The following is a 19,605-nucleotide window of genomic DNA, read 5'->3' as shown; positions in this document are numbered from 1 at the left end:
ACTATGAAGCATTTGAATCCTTCCGATAGGGTTCCTCAAGGTCTGGTTTCTTCCAGGGCCTATAACCAGCGTGGCCTTTAATGCCATTGGACAATATATTCTGGTGGCTGGCGACAAGCACGTCAAAATACTTCACAACGTGCCTGGCTATCGGGCCACGATAGAATCTGCAAAGAAGAAGCTGAAGCAGAAACAGACCTCCGCCACAAAGGAACGCCTTCTGAAGTCCATCGCCGACTGCGAGAATTTCCTAACCTCCTTACAGGAGAGCCACAGCCTCTAACGGTTGCTTTGTATCAGTGTCGCAGGTTCAAAGAGCTTCGATGCTGTCACTGGCCTCCTTCGGCTCGCAACCGATGGACATATTTCCTAATGAATCATTCCTAAGTATCGATCGAGCATTGCAATCTTCCATTAGCTTTTTAATAATCTTTTTCTTACTGCGATGCAATAAAGAGGTACTGCTATTAATTTTCACTAACCTCTTAGGGGACCTGTTTCTTAACCAAGACCTAGTTTTTAAGGTTATATCGACCTCCCTGCGACCAAATAATCTTCCATCGAACTTCTATAAATGAAGATTATTTGTGATCATTCGTATTGCATCATTCACAACGACCCTTTCAATTTGAGCATACGAAATACGTAAGCAATATTTATTGAAAAGTATTTATGAACTTTGGCAGCAAGCAAACGTCATTGAATCATTTGCAAGCCATGCTTCGATTGTCCAAGCTTTCTTTTTTTTCTTATCAGTCGATTTCAGGCGACTTACAGAATCTAGATTCACTTCACCTTGAGCGGGTAAACATTAAGAGATAACCTGGAAACCTTTGCCTAATGTTGACCACGTAAGCCAAAACAGAGTGGAGGGAGTTTTAATGATGAAAGATACTGCTAAGGTAAGTTTTATCAGGATTTATCGGAGAACTTGTTGAGTATTTCATAAACTGAGAATTTGGATACGTTCCAGGATCCTGAGTCTCCTTTTGGCTGGGACCTTGTAAATGATCTAGGTGCCCTTCCAGACGACGAAGAAGCAAGTACGTAACCTCCTGGAGAGGGTCTTTTTATTTAAAATAATCCACAGATGGATAAAGAGAAGTAAGTGAAATTATAATGGATATGTAACAAGGCTCCAAACCTTGTGAATAAACACAAATATTATTAAGGACTCGATTAACGAAGAAAGGAGCATTAAATTCGTGGTTCGGAGTACCTGGACAAGCTTGATCTGCTTTTCTTTATGCTTTTGTATACTTGCCTTGACAGTTTTAAATGAGAAATTATAGGGAAAAATTCCTTTTTTTAGTTGTCTCGTATCTGGAGGGGCGTCACAAGAGAGGAGAAATATACACCTGGGTGGGCTCGCTGCTTCTTTCGATACACCCTGGGGATAAGGAAACTGCAGGGTTGTACGATGATGGACGAGTCCATGCTTTTGCAAATATTTCATGTGCTTCGGGAAGTGAGATTGCACCTCACATATTTGCAATCACTGCGAAGGCTCGACACAGATTGCTCCTGGGATTGGGGAAAGTGTCGCAGGTGATAGTGATTAGTGGTGAGAGTGGCACCGGAAAGAGCTTCAATGCGTGCCAAGCTCTGAACTTTTTGGCAGCCGTTGACAGGGATGCTGCTGGTCCACGTACTCCATCTAGGCTAGTGGATGTAACGAAGAGGATCGGTGGGGTGTGTCCCTTAATATCTGCATTTAGCACTGCGAACACTGAAAGGAATACTCAAAGTTCCAGGCATGGCCAGTTGATTCGCCTTCTGTACGAAAAAGGTGTCATCCATGGAGTGCAGATAGATTCGTTTCTGCTGGAAAGGAGTCGAGTCACCAAGGGCTGCGACAACTTCCTAATATTTTATCAGGTGGGATATAAAATATCGATAACCATTACCCATAGTTCAAGTATTATAAACAAAGTGTTTAAGGTGATGTGAAAATGAATGAGGTTCTTCTAGATGTTGGCTGGTTTGTCGGAGTCAGAATTAGAAACTCTTGGATTGACCAAAAGCACGGAATACAGAATCCTAGGCTGCAGAGAAAGCACCGATAAGTCTTGTTACATGGAAGGATTCAAAAAAACTGTTCAAGCTATGGAAGAACTAGGATTTTCTGAGGAGCGAAGGAAAGATGTCTTCAAAGTTCTTGCTTCGTTAATTCACATGGGGAATGTGAGCTTCAGAGAGAAGGATGGAAAGTGCTCGGTGAACTTTGACGATGAAGGTAACAGACTGATGGTTATTATCGTCAATAATAGTATTAATGATTATTACCGATTAGGATCAAGGAGAGCTCTTGAAAGCATCTCTAACCTCACTACTCTGTCCATCGATGATGTTGCGGAGCTGTTCACCAGCATTTTAATCTGTCCTCAAAGTTGGTGGAGAAGGTACACTGTGTACCGCAGAGACTTGACATGTGTAGAGGCCTGTCAAGTTAGAGTGTTTAGTATCGTCAAATGTCTGTATGAAAGATTATTCCATTGGCTTGTGGATGCAATAAACCAAGTTTTAACAGCAAAAGGAGACCAAAGAGATTGGTTAGGTATTATAACACTTCACGGTTGCATTTCAGATTTAGTTGTCAGTAATTCTTATTAACAGTCAGTATACAACTTGTCTTCTTGACAGAATTGCCAATCGATAAACATAATTCAGTTAAATGGCTTGAAAAATAGTGCTAAATAATTTCAAATATATCGTAAATAAGATAATACAGAAGATACATTCTCTGTTCCATAAATTTAGTTTCTGAATTTCCAGGAATTCTGGACATTTTTGGCTTCGAATCCTTCTCGGTAAATGGCATTGAACAGCTCTGTGTCAATTATGCCAACGAAAGACTGCAACTGTACTTTATGGAGGAACATCTGGAATCCGGAAGGCGAGACTTAAGAGAGGAAGGACTGTGTGATGTGCCTCCCATGATAAACGTAGACATCTATAAAGACAGACTTTTCGTCATGGAAACCATCCTTTTCTCAGCGTTAAACGATGTGAGCGTGGAATTCTTTTGTCAGTATTTAGAAAAGACTTAAGTAATTTAAATTCTAGCTGTTTTTATTTGATTTCAGGCATGTCAGTCTCCAGTAATGCCAGATATTAATTCCCTGCAACAGCAAGTATTCTGGAGGAGAGACGAGGCAAAACGATTTCTGTCCACTACAAAGGATCTCTTCGTCATCAAGCATTATTCCAGTCCAGTGGAATATCGATTGGAAGATCTGCTAAATAAGAACATCGATAAGGTCTGGTTTAATGCCTACAATCCAAAATGAGTCTAAATAATCGTATTTTTTCTGAGGGTTAAACAATATCGACGTCAATACCTGACAGGTCCCAACTGACCTAGCTTCAACTTTCACTCTGTGCAAGAATAAGTTATTCCGGGACTTGGCAAATGTTGAGGAGAACGAGTTAACAGACAATGGCCGAGTTTCAGTGAAAAAGTGCACTACTCTAGCAAAACTGAGGGCTAGATTAGATACTCTCCTCAAGGAGCTCAGGAAATGTGATTCTCATTATGTTCGCTGTGTAAAACCATGGTAAGTTTTTTCTGTTTGTAAGCTTCGATATCTCCTTTTCTTTCCTTCAAAAACAATTAGGTGATCTTTTCTCGTTTAATACAACAGATGTATTAAGTATTTCCATTCACTTAGTAATTAATCATGTACTTGTTGGAGTGTCGCAAGGGAAACTTAACCTTGTACGAGTACCTAACCTAAATATACCTCCACATATATATTAAAAGTCGAACGTTTCAATAATATATCTATAAATATTTCAGTAACGTTGGAGAGCACTGGGCAAAGGATGTAGTTATAAAGAGGCTGGCAGATTCTGGTGTTTTGGATGCATTACCTCTAGCAAGATGCAAATACCCAGTATACTTTTCGTACGAAGAGTTTTGCAGACGTTACCCCTTACTCTCTTCCGGTGAGATATTTCAAATTTGTGGTTACCTCATTATGATAGCCTGAATTACAAGAACGAGGTTGATATTATTACAGAAAAGCATGATCCAAAGGTACGGTGCAAGTTTACGATAGAGATGGTGACCAGTTCAAAGGGGTCGAAGTCAAAGGCTTATTTTGGCAATCGATTTATTTTTCTAACGGAGTCATCTTTCTTCGAGATGGAACGCTTCAGGAGAAAATACCGATCTCAATGTGCTCGTAGGATTCAGCTTTTCTGGAGACGCAGTGAGTTTTAGGCAAAATAAAACAATATCTCAACAGTTAAAACATTTTACTCTATCTGTGGAAAATATCTTATTAAGTCTTTTGGTTTTTAGGACGCCTTAGGAATGTAATATTTCATAAAGAAACAAAAGAGGAGTCTCCTGTCAATGGCTCCAATCGCGGTGAAGGTTCTTCTGCTACCACGGAAGATGAAGTTTTCCTTTGCGAGGACGTCGAAATAGAGGCTCATCCTAAATTTCAAAATCTGCCCATTATTTACGTCAGCAATTGTGAACAAACGGAACGACTTATAACGTCTAGGAACACTGGAGATGAAAAGAATGAGATGAATAGAATTATAGATTCACTGGAGAAGTCCAGAGAATCTAACGAGACATGCTACATAGAGTTACTTCCACAGGCGAAAAAGGAATACATAAAGCAGTGGTTAGATAGCATCTCCACTAGCATGGAGTCTTCGGAATCGGAACCTCCAGACAGTGTCGTTACAATTTTAATAAGAAATTCACCTTCCAAAAGTACCCATAATAACCACAAAGACCCATTCTCTCCCACATTCGATCGGAATCAGGTGGAGAACAAAAAGAATTCTCCATGTTGCAAAAAGAAAAGGAAATTCAATTTCAGTGACCCTGTGGAGTTTCTTTGCAAGCTTGGAAAAGGTCGACTTGAAGGCAGGGCCTATGTTGTCAGCATGGAGGGTTCGATGATATTTTACAAAGCAGGCATTCTTAGTCGCAGACGACTGTGCCAGGTAATCAGAGGATGAACTATGGAAGAATTTATTATTTAGTCTTTAATGCTTTCAAGTGGCTGAATTACTCTTTGACCACAAACATCAGGGTTTTCAACATTTTTGAAAATACTCTAACAATGCTTACCATTAATTCTTTTTCACTCTCTGTTCAGGTACCGGTTAGATTTCACACGAGGTTCACTTGTTTTCCAAACTCTCACAGAATACCATGGTCAGAACTGCCCCGAGGTCTGCAAGATTGTCTTTGACATCGATATACGTTATAACACAATTTGAGGTTAGGCTCAGTAAAACCGCTGACACTTAACAGGGAATCCAAGTACTATAATTATTTATTTTCTTCTTTTTCTTTTGTTAGGATTTTTCATTGTTTTACTTTATATGACGAACACTTTTTATATGGCCTCCACAATGATGTAAGTGGAACGTTGCAGTATATTCATCTTTTAGCCTTAGTAATTCTTATTAACGTGTAATAAAGAGTCTGCAACCTTTAAAGTTGGACGCGAAGATCGTAAGACCTGGGGAAACGTTTCTTTTTATTTCGTAACACGAGAAGCCTGCGACAAGCAACGAGGGCAAACGTAGCCCTAGCATCGCTTCTTAAAATTTGATAATTAGCCCTCAAGCTGACTCTTCTCAGTTCATTTGGTGGAACAGGCTTTCCACCAGCAAAGGCAAATCTAGAAATATTACAACATACATTTTAAACAATTCCCTAGTTTAACCGAAACCATTGACACTGATGAAACCTGTTACCTGATCTCTCGTCTGGGTCCTCGAAGAGTAGAATCCGGGAAAACCATTTGTCTATCATTGAAGATTCTGTTGTCCGATGGCGTCTTCATGTTAGCATATTTTATTTTACTCCTAACAATGATGGGAAGACTTGATGGTTCTTTATTCTTATTCGCTGTGCTCTCCGTGTCAATTAAAATGTAAGGGATTAGGGAATCACCGAAATGATCCGCTATGGGTGAAAGATCTAAACCGTGGCCTCCTGACCTTATCAAAGCACACGTGGACAACTGAAAGTTTAGAAGATAAGATGAAGCAAGATTTATAATTCTAATGGGAAATCACTTCAAAGTACCTACACCAAAGTCATGCCACAGAACAGAGCCTGGTACTGCTGCTGGTAAAATGTTTTGTAAAGAAAGAGAGGAAGCGGAGTCTTGCTGGTAATATATAAGAGGCTGAACGCCTACGAGCAACTCCATTGCTGTCATTTTTCTCTTTAGAGTTTCCGAGTTCTCCTTTTCCTCCCTTAGTATAGCATGTTCCAGCATTGGAACAAATCTGAATAGAAACAATAGAAGTACTGCATCGATGGTACAAGAAAGGGGATATATATATATTTCTTAATAAATTACCTATCAGCTACAGAAGGCCAACGGAGCATCAGCTTTAGAGCGCATTCTTTGAACAAGGCTTCTAGATTAGGATTTATAAAGCTATGGCCCAATAATAATTCTAGCAAAAGTTCCGTCAACTTGTCCACCTAATTAAATAAGTATAATAAACAAGGTAAGAATAGATATTAACCACATTAAAAAAAATATGGAGAATCATTTGGAGGATTAGTTACCGAACTTAAGTGATATGGATAAACTGCCTCGCTATTGCTAGCAATAGCGATAACTAGTTGGCACGTCCTAGTCAATACCCGTGTGTACTGTGCATTGTTTGATATAACCATTGACCGAGCTATGGAAATTAATTTGTCAACAACACCTTCACCGCCCAGATGAGCATTGGTGCAACAATCATTTAATAAAACCTATAATAAATACTTTCTGTCAGGTTAATCTTTAATAAAATAATATTTACTCTTGCTATGTCTATTACCTGGAAGGTCTTTTGTGACCCATTGAAAAGTGTCTTCAGTGCGCGCTTGGTGTAACTGTGCCTTGCTTCCACTAGTTTTGCATCGGTAACTTCAGTTTCTATAATATAAAGAACCTGATAGTAATTACAAGGTGAGTTTAATATTTTTCAGACATAAACACCAACCTTGAAGAAATGGCACGCTGTTTTGACTGAGGGTTACAGGATCCTGTACTTTTCTGTACAGCTGGACAAAACGTTCGTGAGGGACGAAGACTTTGGCCTTAGGGTGATACTCTGGCATTTCTTCCGCATTGCCAATCACTGGGTCTACGTCACACAGACTAGAGATCACAGAATTGACGTCGGAGGATGTCAAACGTTTTCGTTTGCTGTGTCTCAGCCTCATTACACATTTCTACGATGAATGCATATTAATACATGTTAAAATTAGAATCATCTTATAATATAACGAGATATGATTTGAAAGTAATTGCATACATGTAGGACCTCCCTGAGATGATACGAGGCATCTTCAGCCAATCTTTTTAAAAGAGAGTCTTGTAGAGGGTGCATTCCCAATTCCTCTCCGATCGTCGAAATCCATTCGGTGCTGAGTACTGCATACCGTCTGGTATTTGCATTCGTGCTTACACTATTGGTACCCGCGTCCCCATTATTAGTAGCGAAATGATTATCGTAGCTGGTAGTGCCTTGATTTGCTAGCATTTCCTTCATAGCTCTCTAACAGTATTGTCAATTTACTATAACCTAGAAAAACCACCTAACCTACCACTAACTCACAAAACTCGTCTCTGAACCATAATCTTTAAACCACTAATCATTTGCAATACATAATTACATTCGAATCAACGTCGTAACTGTAAACAATTCAATGCAATCGTAATTACACAATCCAAGCACCGATTTTTATTAGACATTGACTTCAACTCTTATTAATCGGCTCCAACGGAAATCTCCTATCACGACGCCGTTTCCGTTAGAGCCACGTATCACTACTGAACCGGTTGAATCCAAAGGAATGCATAAATTTCCATTAGCCAATCGAAACACGTAAACAAATTTCTCCAATATTTTTCACCAACACAGAGTTAAACCTAACCTCGTTAAATTGACTCATTCTCACATTAAATAATGTAGTTTCGCGAGGTTATTTATCGATTTTTTAACGAGCATCGGAGTTTTGTTATTTTTTGGTGACTCTGTAAAAAGTGCGGCACAGATGTTATGCGTTTCATTGACGAAGATCAGAAAATGCGGCGTATACAATATATGAGCGCGTTTAGCTACATGCGCGTCAGTTGGCGTCGGTGTATGCGCATCGTACACCGTACGGGTGGTGCGGGTATGAAGAGTCGTATAAGAAGTGATCGATATATCTGATGTCTAATTCCCGGTTAGATCGATCGAAGACAAACGTATGTCGTCGATCGATCATAATTCGGCGTCTGGTAAGACCCTTTTCCTAATCTGAAGAACCCGGAAAGTCCATTTCTCTGGGATACATCGTAGGACTGGTGAACCTAACCTCAAATTCGGGTCCTAAACTACAGTTACTTTGAGGGGGAAGAAATTACCTGTAAGATTACTATATAGTGGTAAAGACTCATTTGTTCGATACTTGGCATATCCTGTAACGCATCCAGACAGTTGAAAGAAATAATCATTACCGCGTCCGGCTTTATACTTGTTTAGCAACCAAACAGATCACGATGACGAACACACTGGTGCAGCAGTTTGTTCAACGGCTGAAGTCGCGGCACGAAGAAGTGCGCACTAAGGCATCCCGAGATCTGGCCTTATATGTGAAGACAGAGCTGAGGGAGGCGTCGCCAGAGGAGGTGACGGCATTCATGGACGAGTTTAACCATCACATAGTGGAGATGGTATCCGCATCAGATGTAAATGAGAAGAAGGGTGGTATACTGGCAATCGTGTGCCTTATTGAAGCCGATGTGGGGAATGTCAACACTAGAACCATAAGATTTGCCAATTACCTCCGTAATCTGCTGCCATCGAACGACGTGGGAGTAATGGAACTGGCTGCAAAGACTGTTGGCAAGCTGGCTTTAGTTTCCGGGACGTTTACCGCGGAATATGTAGAGTTTGAGGTAAAGCGAGCGTTTGAATGGCTCGGTGGCGACAGGCACGAGGGAAAGAGGCATGCGGCGGTTTTGGTTCTGAGGGAGCTGGCAGTGTCCATGCCAACGTATTTCTTTCAGCAGGTCACACCATTCTTTGATCTCATATTCAATGCAGTACGTGATCCTAAACCAATCATTCGCGAAGGGGCAGTTGAAGCTTTGAGGGCTGCGTTGGTAGTCACAGCACAGAGGGAGACCGCAAAGCAAATGCACAAGTCTCAATGGTATAAGCAGTGCTACGACGAACTGGTGGCTGGTTTCGAAGAGAGTACGAGTAGGGAAAAAGGATACAACAAGGATGATAGAATACACGGCTCGCTGTTAGTGCTGAATGAGTTGCTGCGCTGCAGCAACATCCAGTGGGAGAGAAACTACGAGTCCCTTATGGAGCGATTAAACTGCAACACCAAACAGAACGAAAATGACGTGCTCTCTCCGATGCCTCGTCTTAAGGCCATAGCATTCTCGAGGAGATCTGGCTCTTCCCAGAACTGTTCGGGTCAGCGTCACAGCATGCATCCTACACACGAATCCGCTGCCTGTCGCTGTTTGTTGCAAGAACGACTCGATGACATCTATAACGACGTCATGAATCAGAGGATGTCCCGCAACCCCCACATCCACCATGCCTTAATGACTCTGCTGCCTCGACTCGCGGCCTTTAACAGAGAGAAGTTCAACAAAGATCATCTAAGGGAATCCTTGGCCTATCTCTTGATGACCCTACGAGGTCGCGAGAAAGACAGACACGCAGCGTTCACCACAGTGGGCCTAATAGCCGTAGCAGTGGAGGATGCAATAAAGCCCTACTTGCCGAAAATCATGGAAGTGATAAAGGGCTCGTTACCTTCCAAGGAAACTCCATCAAAAAAGCGAGGTTCTCCTCCAGAGCCTGCGGTCTTCATCTGTATAACTCTTCTAGGTCATGCAGTTAAGAGAACTGTGGCTTCGGATGTGAGAGACCTGCTGGAGTCGATGCTGGCCACGGGTCTCAGTGCAGTGTTGACAACCTGCCTCCGAGAGCTAGCCCATGACGTACCCTCATTGAAGCCCGATATCTCTCAGGGCCTGCTACGCATGCTCTCCCACGTGCTCATGAATAAACCTCTGCGCCATCCTGGAGCTCCATGGAGTGCATCGACAGCAGCCACGGGCCAGATAATTTCCCAGCCCACCGAAGTGGATGTACCTTCTACGGTGCTGGCCTTGAGGACCCTGGGCACCTTCAACTTCGACGGGAACCCCTTGCTGCAATTTGTGAGAAGATGTGCAGATCATTTCCTAACCTCCGAGGAGGCCGAAGTGAGACTCGAGGCTGTCAGGACTTGCTCTAGATTACTGCGGTTGGCCCTGAACCAACCTGGGCCCACAGTGACGAATACAGTGTCGACAGTGGTGGGGAAGTTACTAGTGGTGGGAATAACCGACACGGACCCTGACGTGCGTTTCTGGGTAATGGCCTCGCTGGACGAGAGCTTCGACATCCACCTAGCTCAGGCGGAGAGCCTATCGGCGCTGTTCGTCGCGATGAACGACGAGATGTTCGAGATTCGGGAGCTCGCCATCCGCACGGTCGGTCGGCTGAGCACACTGAACCCTGCGTACGCGATGCCTTCCTTGAGGAAGACGTTGATCCAGTTCCTAACCGAGCTGGAGCACTCTGGTATGGGCCGGAACAAGGAGCAGGCGGCCAGGATGCTGGACCACCTGGTGGTGAGTGCCCCAAGACTGATCAGACCCTACATGGAACCGATCTTGAAGGTGCTGGTGCCGAAACTGAAGGAGCCCGAGCCCAACCCGGGGGTCATTCTAGCGATCCTGCGGGCGATCGGGGACCTGGCCGAGGTGAACGGCTCGGAGATGCACCAGTGGATGCCGGAGCTCCTGTCGATCCTCTTGGAAATGCTCGTGGACGCGAGCTCCCCGGAGAAGAGGGGCGTCGCCCTCTGGGTCCTGGGCCAGCTGGTAGGGTCGACCGGGCACGTGGTGCGCCCCTACACCAAGTATCCGTCTCTTCTGGACGTGCTGATCAACTTCCTCAAGACCGAGCAGCAGCCCCTGGTCCGTAGGGAGACCATCCGGGTGCTGGGCCTCCTGGGAGCCCTGGATCCCTACAAGCACAAGATGAACTTGGGGCAGATCGACTCTCAACTCGACACCTTGACTTCTGTGGCGGATCCTAGGAGCGAGTCCGAGGCCTCCTCCGCGGTTCCCCAGGATCTGACCACTAGCGAGATGCTCGTCAACATGTCCTCGGCCACCCTGGAGGAATACTACCCCGCGGTCGCGGTGGCCACCCTCATGAGAATCATCCGGGACCCTACTCTGGCCCAACACCACACGATGGTCGTCCAGGCGGTGACCTTCATCTTCAAGAGCCTTGGCATCAAGTGCGTACCCTACATCTCCCAGGTGATGCCGAGCTTCCTGAACGTCTTCCGCACGGCCGACGTCAAGGTCAGGGAGTACCTCTTCCAGCAGCTGGCCGTCCTGATAGCGATCGTCAAGCAGCACATCAGGAACTACCTCGACGACGTCTTCGCCCTGATCCGGGAGTTCTGGCAAGCCAACAGCCCCCTCCAGGTTACGCTGATCCTCCTTGTGGAGCACATCGCGGTGGCTCTTGGGGCAGAGTTCAAGATCTATCTTCCTAGGCTCATGCCCCAAATCCTCCGGGTGCTGACCCACGATACCTCCAAGGACCGCTCGGTCACCGTCAAGCTCCTCTACGCCCTGCAGAAGTTCGGCAACAATCTGGACAACTATCTCCACCTGGTGCTGCCACCGGTGGTGCGGCTCTTCCACGCGACCGACTGCCCCGTCTTCGTCAATCGTGTCGCTCTGGAGACGGTTGACCAGCTCGCGGACACCCTCGACTTCACGGACTTCGCCTCGAGGATCGTCCACCCGCTAGTGCGCACCCTGGATCGGTGCCCGGAACTCCGGGCTACCGCCATGGACACCCTCTGCTCCCTGGTCCTCCAGTTGGGAAAGAAGTACCAGGTCTTCATACCCCTGGTGCAGAAGGTGACGACCAAGCATAAGATCGCTTGTCCCAGGTACGACGTCCTCGTGGACAAGATCCTGACTGAGTCAACCGTCGCCGACGGTGAGTCCGACTACCTGCTGACCAGACATCGACACACCAGGAACAAGAACCGTGATAGCTCCTCGTTGACCTCCTCGGACACTACCACGATCAAGCACCTCCACGTGTCGGCGTCGAACCTCCAGAAGGCCTGGACGGCGACCCGTAGGGTGTCCAAGGACGACTGGCTGGAGTGGCTAAGGAGCCTCTCGATAGGCCTCCTCAAGGAGTCGCCCTCGCCGGCTTTGAGGTCCTGCTGGGCCCTCGCCCAGACCTACTCCCAGCTCCCCAGGGACCTCTTCAACGCGGCCTTCGTCTCCTGCTGGACCGAGCTCGACGACACTCACAAGGCCGAGCTCGTGCAGACCCTGCAACAGGCGCTGATGGTCCCGGATCTGCCCGAAGTCACTCAGACCATCCTGAACCTCGCTGAGTTCATGGAGCATTGCGACCGGGGACCTCTTCCTCTGGAGAACCGACTTTTGGGGGAGAGGGCCATGCACTGCAGGGCGTATGCCAAGGCTCTGCATTACAAGGAAGAGGAGTTCCACCGGCCGGCTAGCCTGGGGAATTCCAACGTCGTCTTCGAGTCCTTGATCTCTATCAACAACAAGCTACAGCAGAAGGAGGCGGCGGAAGGACTCCTGGAGTACGTCAGGAACCAGAGGAACCAGCAGGATCTTAAGGTCCAGGTCAGGTGGTACGAGAAGTTGCATAACTGGGACAAGGCGCTGAACTTGTATGCAGAGAGGTTGGAGAACGACCCTGAAGACGTGGAGTCCACCCTGGGGCAGATGAGGTGTTTGGAGGCCCTCGGGGAGTGGGGACAGCTGCACGAACTCGCCACTGCGAAATGGCCGGAGCAGAGCGACGAGACCAAGGGCAGGATGGCCAGGATGGCCGCGGCTGCCGCCTGGGGACTCTCCCAGTGGGAGAGCATGGAGAAATACGTCGATCTCATTCCTAAGGACTCCCAGGATGGGGCGTTTTATAGGTGAGCTAGTTGGATGTTGAAGATTTATCAGTTTAGATAATTCGATGAGCAAATTTCTCGCTCCGCTTGTACGGTAAACTCACCCTGGTCCTTAATCGCCTACTTTCCTCCCTCACGTGATGTACTATTCCAGGGCGGTGTTGGCGATTCACGACGAGCGGTTCGACGTGGCTCATCAGCTGATCGACAGCTCGCGCGACCTCCTGGACACCGAGCTGACGGCGATGGCGGGCGAGAGCTATCAGAGGGCTTATAACGCGATGGTGGAGGTGCAGAAGCTAGCCGAGCTAGAGGAAGTTATCCAGTACAAATTAGTGCCCGAGAGGAGGCCGACGATCCGGTCCATGTGGTGGGAGAGACTACAGGGAGGCCAGAGGGTCGTCGAGGACTGGCAGAAGATCATCCAGGTCCACACCCTGGTGGTCTCGCCGCAGGACGACATGTACACTTGGCTGAAGTACGCGAGCCTCTGCAGGAAGAGCGGAAGTCTGCGACTTTGCCATAAGACGTTGGTCATGCTGCTGGGAGTGGACCCTTCGGAGAACCCTGACCAGCCTCTGCCCACGACTCATCCCCAGGTGCTTACCCCCCTTCTTCAGGGTGTTCGGAGAGCTATAAAATCCCTGGAAGCTTAATGTCACTCCAGAGGATGTCCCTGGATTTCAGAGTTGTTCCTAGTAGCTTAAGGGGATGTGAAAGTGGCATCTGAAGGGTCAATCGTTTATGAAACTTTTCTCCAAACTGGATATACAGAATTGTTTCACAGTTTACAACGTGAATATGGAGGATATAAGGAAGGTCCTGACACCAATGCAATTTGAATTATTTAAAAGTTTGTTTATAGACATTTTCAAAATTTTTTATAAATACTGAAATTTCATGGGTGTCGGGACCTTCCTTATAGCCTCCATATTCACTTTGTAAAGTTTGAAACGATTCGGTACACTCAGTCCGGAGAAAAGTTTAATAGACAATCGACCCCTCGGGTGCCACTTTCCCATCCCCTTAACGTGGGTTCCTTGAATTTTCTCTTCCAGTTTAGAGGGACTGCGAGACCTGGGTCTTCGTTGAGTGAAATTACCGACATCGTAATTGAAGGTGAGGTTTTTACCGAGGGAATGCGTTGAATCATTGACGAGGGAGTTTCTGGACCAGATACCTGGAGGATGGTTCTGCCAGTTCTGATAATTATCGTCAAGGTTTCAGCAGATTTCCTGGAAGAACTTGAAGAGGCGTTTTAATCGTGGTGTCGGTAAATTCTCTTGCTGACGAGAAAACGGAGATACCTAAAATCATGGAAGAAAGCCCCGTTGGTTAGTGCTGGGTTTAAGGAACCACCGGGCACCCTGTTCTCTACACCTCGAGGAACACCTTGAACAGTTACTTCCTTTTGCTATCCTCAGGTGACTTTTGCCTATTGCAAGCACATGTGGGTGGCGAACAAACGTGAAGAAGCCTACGGCCAGCTACAGAGGTTCGTCCACGCGTTTCTGCAACCTGCAGCTGCTGCAACTGCAGCCGCGGTTGCTCAGCCAGGACCTGGAACTCTTCCGGTTGGTCAGGACGATGGAAAACAGCAAGACGCCAGGAAGAGACTGCTGGCTAGGTGTTATCTGAAACTTGGAGAATGGCTGGAGTCTCTTCGGGGCATCAACGAGCACTCCATTCCTGCTGTGCTCTCCTATTATGCGGCAGCAACCGAACATGACCCTACCTGGTACAAGGCCTGGCATGCCTTTGCGTACACCAACTTCGAGACGGTCTTGTTCTACAAGCACCAGCAAGGTTTGGAAATTCTCTTCGATAGCATTGTATTACTATTTTAAGGAGTAAAGGAGTAAAAAAAGTGACATTCAAGTCGACTAATTTGAGAGGGCTTCACTTCGCCTTAAAAGGATACTCTTTCCAAACAGCCTTAACTTTTGAGTAGGAAAATAATATCAGGTGCATTTTACCAGTGATTCTTAGGATTACTATAATTGTATGTTGCATCGCAGCATTATTACGTATGAGTATGATCTTTAAAGGATATTCGTTCCAATCAGGCTTTAAATTCGAGTGTAATAACCTTATTAACTTTCATCGGTGGATCTTAGAATTCTTAAGATTTTATGTTATATCGAAGCTTTTTTTAATGCGTGTATATGATGCATTATATCAAAGCTTTTCTTTAAATGTATGTATATGATGACTCTTTTGCACCAGGTGAATCTAGCCAGACAGAAGGTGGTAATGGAACTGCAGGAGCAAGTGGGGCCATCGGAACAGTCACCGGAAACAGCAGTCTTTCTGGCACACAATATATCTCTCGATTCACTGTGCCAGCTGTCGAAGGCTTTTTCAGATCCATCAATCTTTCCCATGGAAGTTCCCTACAGGATACTTTGCGTCTCCTGACTCTTTGGTTTGACTATGGACAATGGCCTGAAGTGTACGATGCTATCGTAGAAGGTATTGGCCTCATCGAGATCAACACATGGCTACAGGTTAGGCAAATGTCAGTTCGAATACTAATTTAATTACGTCCTTTTTATGATTTAGTTGATGATTAAATGTAGGTGCACGAAATTTGAGGTTTACTATAAATACAATCGTTTTTTTTTTTTCTAAAAGAAGTTACGATCCCCCTTGTAAAGGCGATTTTAGGTGATATGAGAGTAAGAGGTCGAACGTTAATAAAAAAATTAAAGAGGTTTGTAAATAAATTTTCAGGTTAGGTAATTGTATCGCTTTCTGACGCAGGTAATCCCCCAGCTGATCGCAAGAATCGACACTCCCCGTGCGCTTGTCGGCAGATGCATTCATCATTTACTGATAGACATCGGCAAGGCTCATCCCCAGGCCCTAGTCTATCCCCTGACAGTGGCTTCGAAGAGTGCCAGCCATGCCAGGAAGAACGCGGCCAACAAGATCCTGAAGAACATGTGCGAACACAGCACCAACCTGGTGCAGCAGGCAATGATGGCCAGCGATGAACTCATCAGGGTGGCCATCCTCTGGCATGAGCTTTGGCACGAAGGCCTCGAAGAGGCCAGTAGGCTCTACTTCGGGGAGAGGAACGTTAAGGGAATGTTCGACACCCTGGAGCCCCTCCACGCAATGCTGGAGAGGGGGCCGCAGACCCTGAAGGAGACCTCCTTTAACCAGGCTTACGGCAGGGATTTGACCGAAGCACAGGAGTGGTGCAAAAGATACAAGGTGTCGGGCAATGTCAGAGACCTCAACCAGGCCTGGGATCTGTATTACCATGTGTTCCGGAGGATTTCCAGACAGCTTCCACAGCTTACCAGCCTGGAGCTCCAATATGTCAGTCCGAAACTGCTTCTTTGTAGGGATTTGGAACTAGCGGTGCCTGGCAGCTATAGTCCTGGACACCCCGTTGTCAGGATAGCGAGCATCCACAGCTCCATGCAGGTCATCACGAGCAAACAGAGACCTAGAAAACTCTGCATAAAAGGTTCATTTGCCCTCTTTGATGTCTCATGTACATAAAGGAGGATAAGGAGCTCTCACTTTATGGGTTTTTGTGGAAAATTCTGACTCCATGTTTCTTTGCCAAATTAGCCAACAATGATATTAGCGATCCTTGCGGGAAAAGTTGTAACTCAATTATCCAATATGGCGGTGCTTAGAACGAGTCAAACGTGGTACTGTGTGTGGTACAAATGTAAACGCAGTTGGGTTATTTTTTTTTAGGGAGTAACGGCAAGGACTACATGTTCCTGTTGAAGGGCCACGAGGATCTCAGACAGGACGAGAGGGTCATGCAACTTTTTGGTCTAGTCAATACTCTTTTGCTGCACGACCCTGACACCTTCAGGAGAAACCTCACAATCCAGGTTCGCTAAGCTGTTCTCAGTGATCAGTGTTATGCGATGAGATAGTGAAGAATGTTCTACTAATCGTGAGTGTTTATTAATCCAGAGGTACGCAGTAATTCCCCTGTCAACGAACAGTGGCCTTATCGGCTGGGTTCCTCATTGTGATACTCTACATACACTCATCCGAGATTACAGAGAGAAAAAGAAGATTTTGCTGAACATCGAACATCGCATCATGCTTAGAGTGAGTGTTGTCCTACACCTGTCATCCTATGACGAGTGTAAATAAGCAAATAACGACAGCTTATAAAATGATAATACATTTGAAAGTCGTTTAGTTTTATTTGGTGCATTTTTAAGCACTCGTAAAGTATCAACAGTGGCAAATGAGGTGTACAATTTTGGAATTATGTAGATGGCACCTGACTATGATCATCTGATGCTGATGCAAAAGGTGGAAGTGTTCGAGCATGCCTTGGAGCACACCCACGGAGATGACCTGTCACGTCTCCTCTGGCTTAAATCTCCCTCGAGCGAAGTTTGGTTCGACCGAAGGACTAATTACACTCGATCGTTGGCTGTGATGTCCATGGTGGGTTACATCCTTGGACTGGGGGATCGACACCCATCGAACCTCATGTTGGATCGGCTCAGTGGGAAGATCTTGCATATAGATTTTGGCGACTGCTTCGAAGTGGCCATGACGAGGGAAAAGTTTCCTGAGAAGATACCCTTCAGGCTGACCAGGATGCTCATCAACGCAATGGAAGTGACAGGCATCGAAGGCACTTACAGGAGGACCTGCGAATCCGTCATGTCTGTCTTACGTCGCAATAAGGACAGTTTGATGGCAGTGTTGGAGGCTTTTGTTTACGATCCGTTACTCAATTGGAGGCTTATGGATAGCGCTATACCCAGAGGAAAGAGGTCCGATGCTCAGGGGATAAGTGGAAGCAGCAGCCAGGAACATGGAGATACTCTTGAGTCTCTCACTGCAACACTGCCCAAGAAAGGCGTGCCATGTAGCATTGAGAATGGAGGTAAGAATTTGTTTTTGCACGTAGTGGCCACTACCGATTTTTTCTTTCTGGAAATGTAGTATTGCCTATTAATCTTCGTCCCTTTTAATAATAATTTTCGCATTTCACAAGTCGGTGATAACAACCAACCGGAAGCATTAAACAAGAAGGCCCTTGCGATCATAACAAGGGTACGTGACAAGCTAACGGGGCGTGACTTCTCTCACGAAGAAACATTGACAGTCCAAAGACAAGTCGATCTCTTGATCCAGCAAGCCACGAATAACGAGAATCTGTGTCAGTGCTACATCGGATGGTAAGTAATTAATATTTATGAACTATATTTTATTATAAGAGGAATATATTATTTCTTCGCAAGGGTTTGACGTTTATCAGGCGTGGGTAGCCTTCGAAGAGAGTTACATTTTCTTGCATAATTTTTTAAAAACTTTTATTCATTCCTAGTCGATCCACTCTTATTCCAGACCTTCGTAGTGACACATGAAATCTAAGCTATCCTACGAATCCAATTATAGGCGACCCTAAATTTATCTAACTGCAATATCACACTTCGTAGGCTTAAAGTAGTGCCTCTTTACTAGGCAAGGTCAACGACTATCTATACTTTATGTAATGGTTCTTCCTGCCATAATCTATGGTCAGGAATAAATTGTAATAATTACAGATTAAGTTAATCGGCACTCGTCAACTAACGTAATTTACTTTCAAGTGCATAGAGTATTACATCAGTCCATAATACTATTGTTCTGAGGTGATAGGAAAGTTGCGTCTGAGGAGTCTCGTTTATGAAACCCATGAAATTTCGAATTTCCTTAAATTTGTTTATAAACCTGTTAAGTGTTTTTTTTTTTACAAAAAGTTCCATGGATCTCCGCACCTTCCTTAAGGGCTCAATATACACGTGGTAAAATTTCAAATTCGATACATCCAATTCGGAATGAAATCTCATAAACAATAGGCCCCTCAGGTGCCACTTTTATATCGCCTTGAGTGTATTTACAAATCAAATCCATATTACATTAAAATTCTTTGTTTTACAGGTGCCCATTCTGGTGAGAGGCAAGTACTTTTAATCGTGTAACTTGGTACGGTTGCAGAACTCGTCGCCACCGAAGCAGATTTTCGTTCCTGCTTTTGCATTTTTATTATTAAGTTGTACATAACATTCGTCACCGCGTAATCTTTTTTATAAATACCGCCACTGTAAACTATACATAGCAAATCATTTGGTGAGACTAGGGGACTACTGTGTCCAAATGTCTTGGTGTATATACTACGAAGCTGCACTGTGAGGTCAGCAGATTGCGAAGAGAAGGAACAAGCCTTCCTATATGTTCGCTTTGAAGGTACGATGAGAGACAGTATTCAGAGGAATGGACAAATAAAGCCTTAGACGCTTTCACCTTTGAAAATACTTGCGGTTGAGAATAATTTCTCGCTTTTTTAGTTAAATTTTCTTTGCATGGAAGAATAATACTTGGGGCGAAATTCTCTACCGAGTTTCCTCATTCAGTATATAAGTATATTTCTTCAGCTTCAGGTATTCTTCAGCCTCTAGAAAACATAACCTAAATTCTAAGGATAAAAATCATGTCCACTATTACGTAAATCGATTTAAATGCATAACTTTGAACACAGCTCGTCATAAGATAGTTTCCCAGTACAGTGATTTGCATAACATCTAATTTTTTTAACCTCT

General features: G+C 45.1%; 4 protein-coding genes across 6 annotated transcripts in view; 3 read left to right on the top strand and 1 right to left on the bottom strand.

The window, feature by feature from the left end:
• The window catches only part of LOC105700833 (transducin beta-like protein 2), a 46,909-nt gene extending 46,432 nt beyond the window's left edge, over positions 1 to 477 (top strand). Inside the window, exon 7 of the mRNA XM_012427030.2 lies at positions 57 to 477. Coding sequence (XP_012282453.1) covers positions 57 to 283 — 227 coding nt within the window. The 3' untranslated portion in view covers positions 284 to 477. The remainder of the gene's footprint in view (positions 1 to 56) is intronic.
• A 203-nt stretch (positions 478 to 680) lies between these two features.
• Positions 681 to 5,453, top strand: LOC105700831 (myosin-K heavy chain). Its single transcript, XM_012427025.2, has 13 exons — positions 681 to 902; positions 974 to 1,043; positions 1,313 to 1,878; positions 1,972 to 2,236; positions 2,294 to 2,557; positions 2,776 to 3,008; positions 3,087 to 3,260; positions 3,349 to 3,557; positions 3,800 to 3,948; positions 4,023 to 4,214; positions 4,307 to 4,968; positions 5,124 to 5,248; positions 5,330 to 5,453. Exons 1-12 carry the CDS (start codon positions 882 to 884, stop codon positions 5,217 to 5,219), a joined length of 2,901 nt encoding a protein of 966 aa, XP_012282448.1. The 5' UTR covers positions 681 to 881; the 3' UTR covers positions 5,220 to 5,248; positions 5,330 to 5,453.
• Positions 5,275 to 7,777, bottom strand: LOC105700835. The gene is made up of 8 exons (XM_012427033.2): positions 7,300 to 7,777; positions 6,985 to 7,216; positions 6,820 to 6,917; positions 6,560 to 6,751; positions 6,345 to 6,472; positions 6,069 to 6,270; positions 5,731 to 5,999; positions 5,275 to 5,654 (listed from the first exon to the last, which is right to left on the bottom strand). The coding sequence occupies exons 1-8, from the start codon at positions 7,534 to 7,536 to the stop codon at positions 5,465 to 5,467; spliced, it is 1,548 nt and encodes a 515-aa protein (XP_012282456.1). The 5' UTR covers positions 7,537 to 7,777; the 3' UTR covers positions 5,275 to 5,464.
• A 137-nt stretch (positions 7,778 to 7,914) lies between these two features.
• Positions 7,915 to 19,083, top strand: LOC105700830 (serine/threonine-protein kinase mTOR). 3 transcript variants are annotated; one of them, XM_012427021.2, is made up of 11 exons: positions 7,915 to 8,270; positions 8,515 to 13,045; positions 13,179 to 13,623; positions 14,449 to 14,830; positions 15,251 to 15,531; positions 15,788 to 16,502; positions 16,742 to 16,884; positions 16,970 to 17,110; positions 17,282 to 17,906; positions 18,018 to 18,201; positions 18,947 to 19,083. In XM_012427021.2, exons 1-11 carry the CDS (start codon positions 8,240 to 8,242, stop codon positions 18,960 to 18,962), a joined length of 7,494 nt encoding a protein of 2,497 aa, XP_012282444.1. In that variant the 5' UTR covers positions 7,915 to 8,239; the 3' UTR covers positions 18,963 to 19,083. The 3 variants fall into 3 exon arrangements, with proteins under 3 accessions (XP_012282444.1, XP_012282446.1, XP_012282445.1); XM_012427023.2 differs by having other exon boundaries at positions 7,915 to 8,398; XM_012427022.2 differs by having other exon boundaries at positions 7,915 to 8,417.
• The last annotated feature ends 522 nt before the right edge of the window (positions 19,084 to 19,605 follow it).

The sequence above is a fragment of the Orussus abietinus genome, unplaced genomic scaffold (genome assembly GCF_000612105.2).
Source record: "Orussus abietinus isolate OABI.00-Male unplaced genomic scaffold, Oabi_2.0 scaffold54, whole genome shotgun sequence".
In the NCBI taxonomy this organism is placed as follows: Eukaryota; Metazoa; Arthropoda; class Insecta; order Hymenoptera; family Orussidae; genus Orussus; species Orussus abietinus.
Note: the sequence above shows the minus strand (reverse complement) of the source record. Positions and strands in the feature narration are given on the sequence as shown.

Bases quoted from the DNA above. Each gene is read 5' to 3' on its own strand.
- LOC105700835 (XM_012427033.2), bottom strand. From the start codon at position 7,536: ATGAAGGAAATGCTAGCAAATCAAGGCACTACCAGCTACGATAATCAT. The intron at 6,752-6,819 runs GTAATAGACATA...TATTTATTATAG, and splicing joins GGTCACAAAAGACCTTCCAG to GTTTTATTAAATGATTGTTG. The intron at 6,473-6,559 runs GTAACTAATCCT...TTATTTAATTAG, and splicing joins ATCCATATCACTTAAGTTCG to GTGGACAAGTTGACGGAACT.
- LOC105700831 (XM_012427025.2), top strand. From the start codon at position 882: ATGATGAAAGATACTGCTAAG. The intron at 2,558-2,775 runs GTATTATAACAC...CTGAATTTCCAG, and splicing joins AGACCAAAGAGATTGGTTAG to GAATTCTGGACATTTTTGGC. The intron at 3,949-4,022 runs GTGAGATATTTC...ATATTATTACAG, and splicing joins TTACCCCTTACTCTCTTCCG to AAAAGCATGATCCAAAGGTA.
- LOC105700830 (XM_012427021.2), top strand. From the start codon at position 8,240: ATGTCGTCGATCGATCATAATTCGGCGTCTG. The intron at 16,885-16,969 runs GTTCGCTAAGCT...TTATTAATCCAG, and splicing joins GGAGAAACCTCACAATCCAG to AGGTACGCAGTAATTCCCCT. The intron at 17,907-18,017 runs GTAAGAATTTGT...GCATTTCACAAG, and splicing joins ATGTAGCATTGAGAATGGAG to TCGGTGATAACAACCAACCG.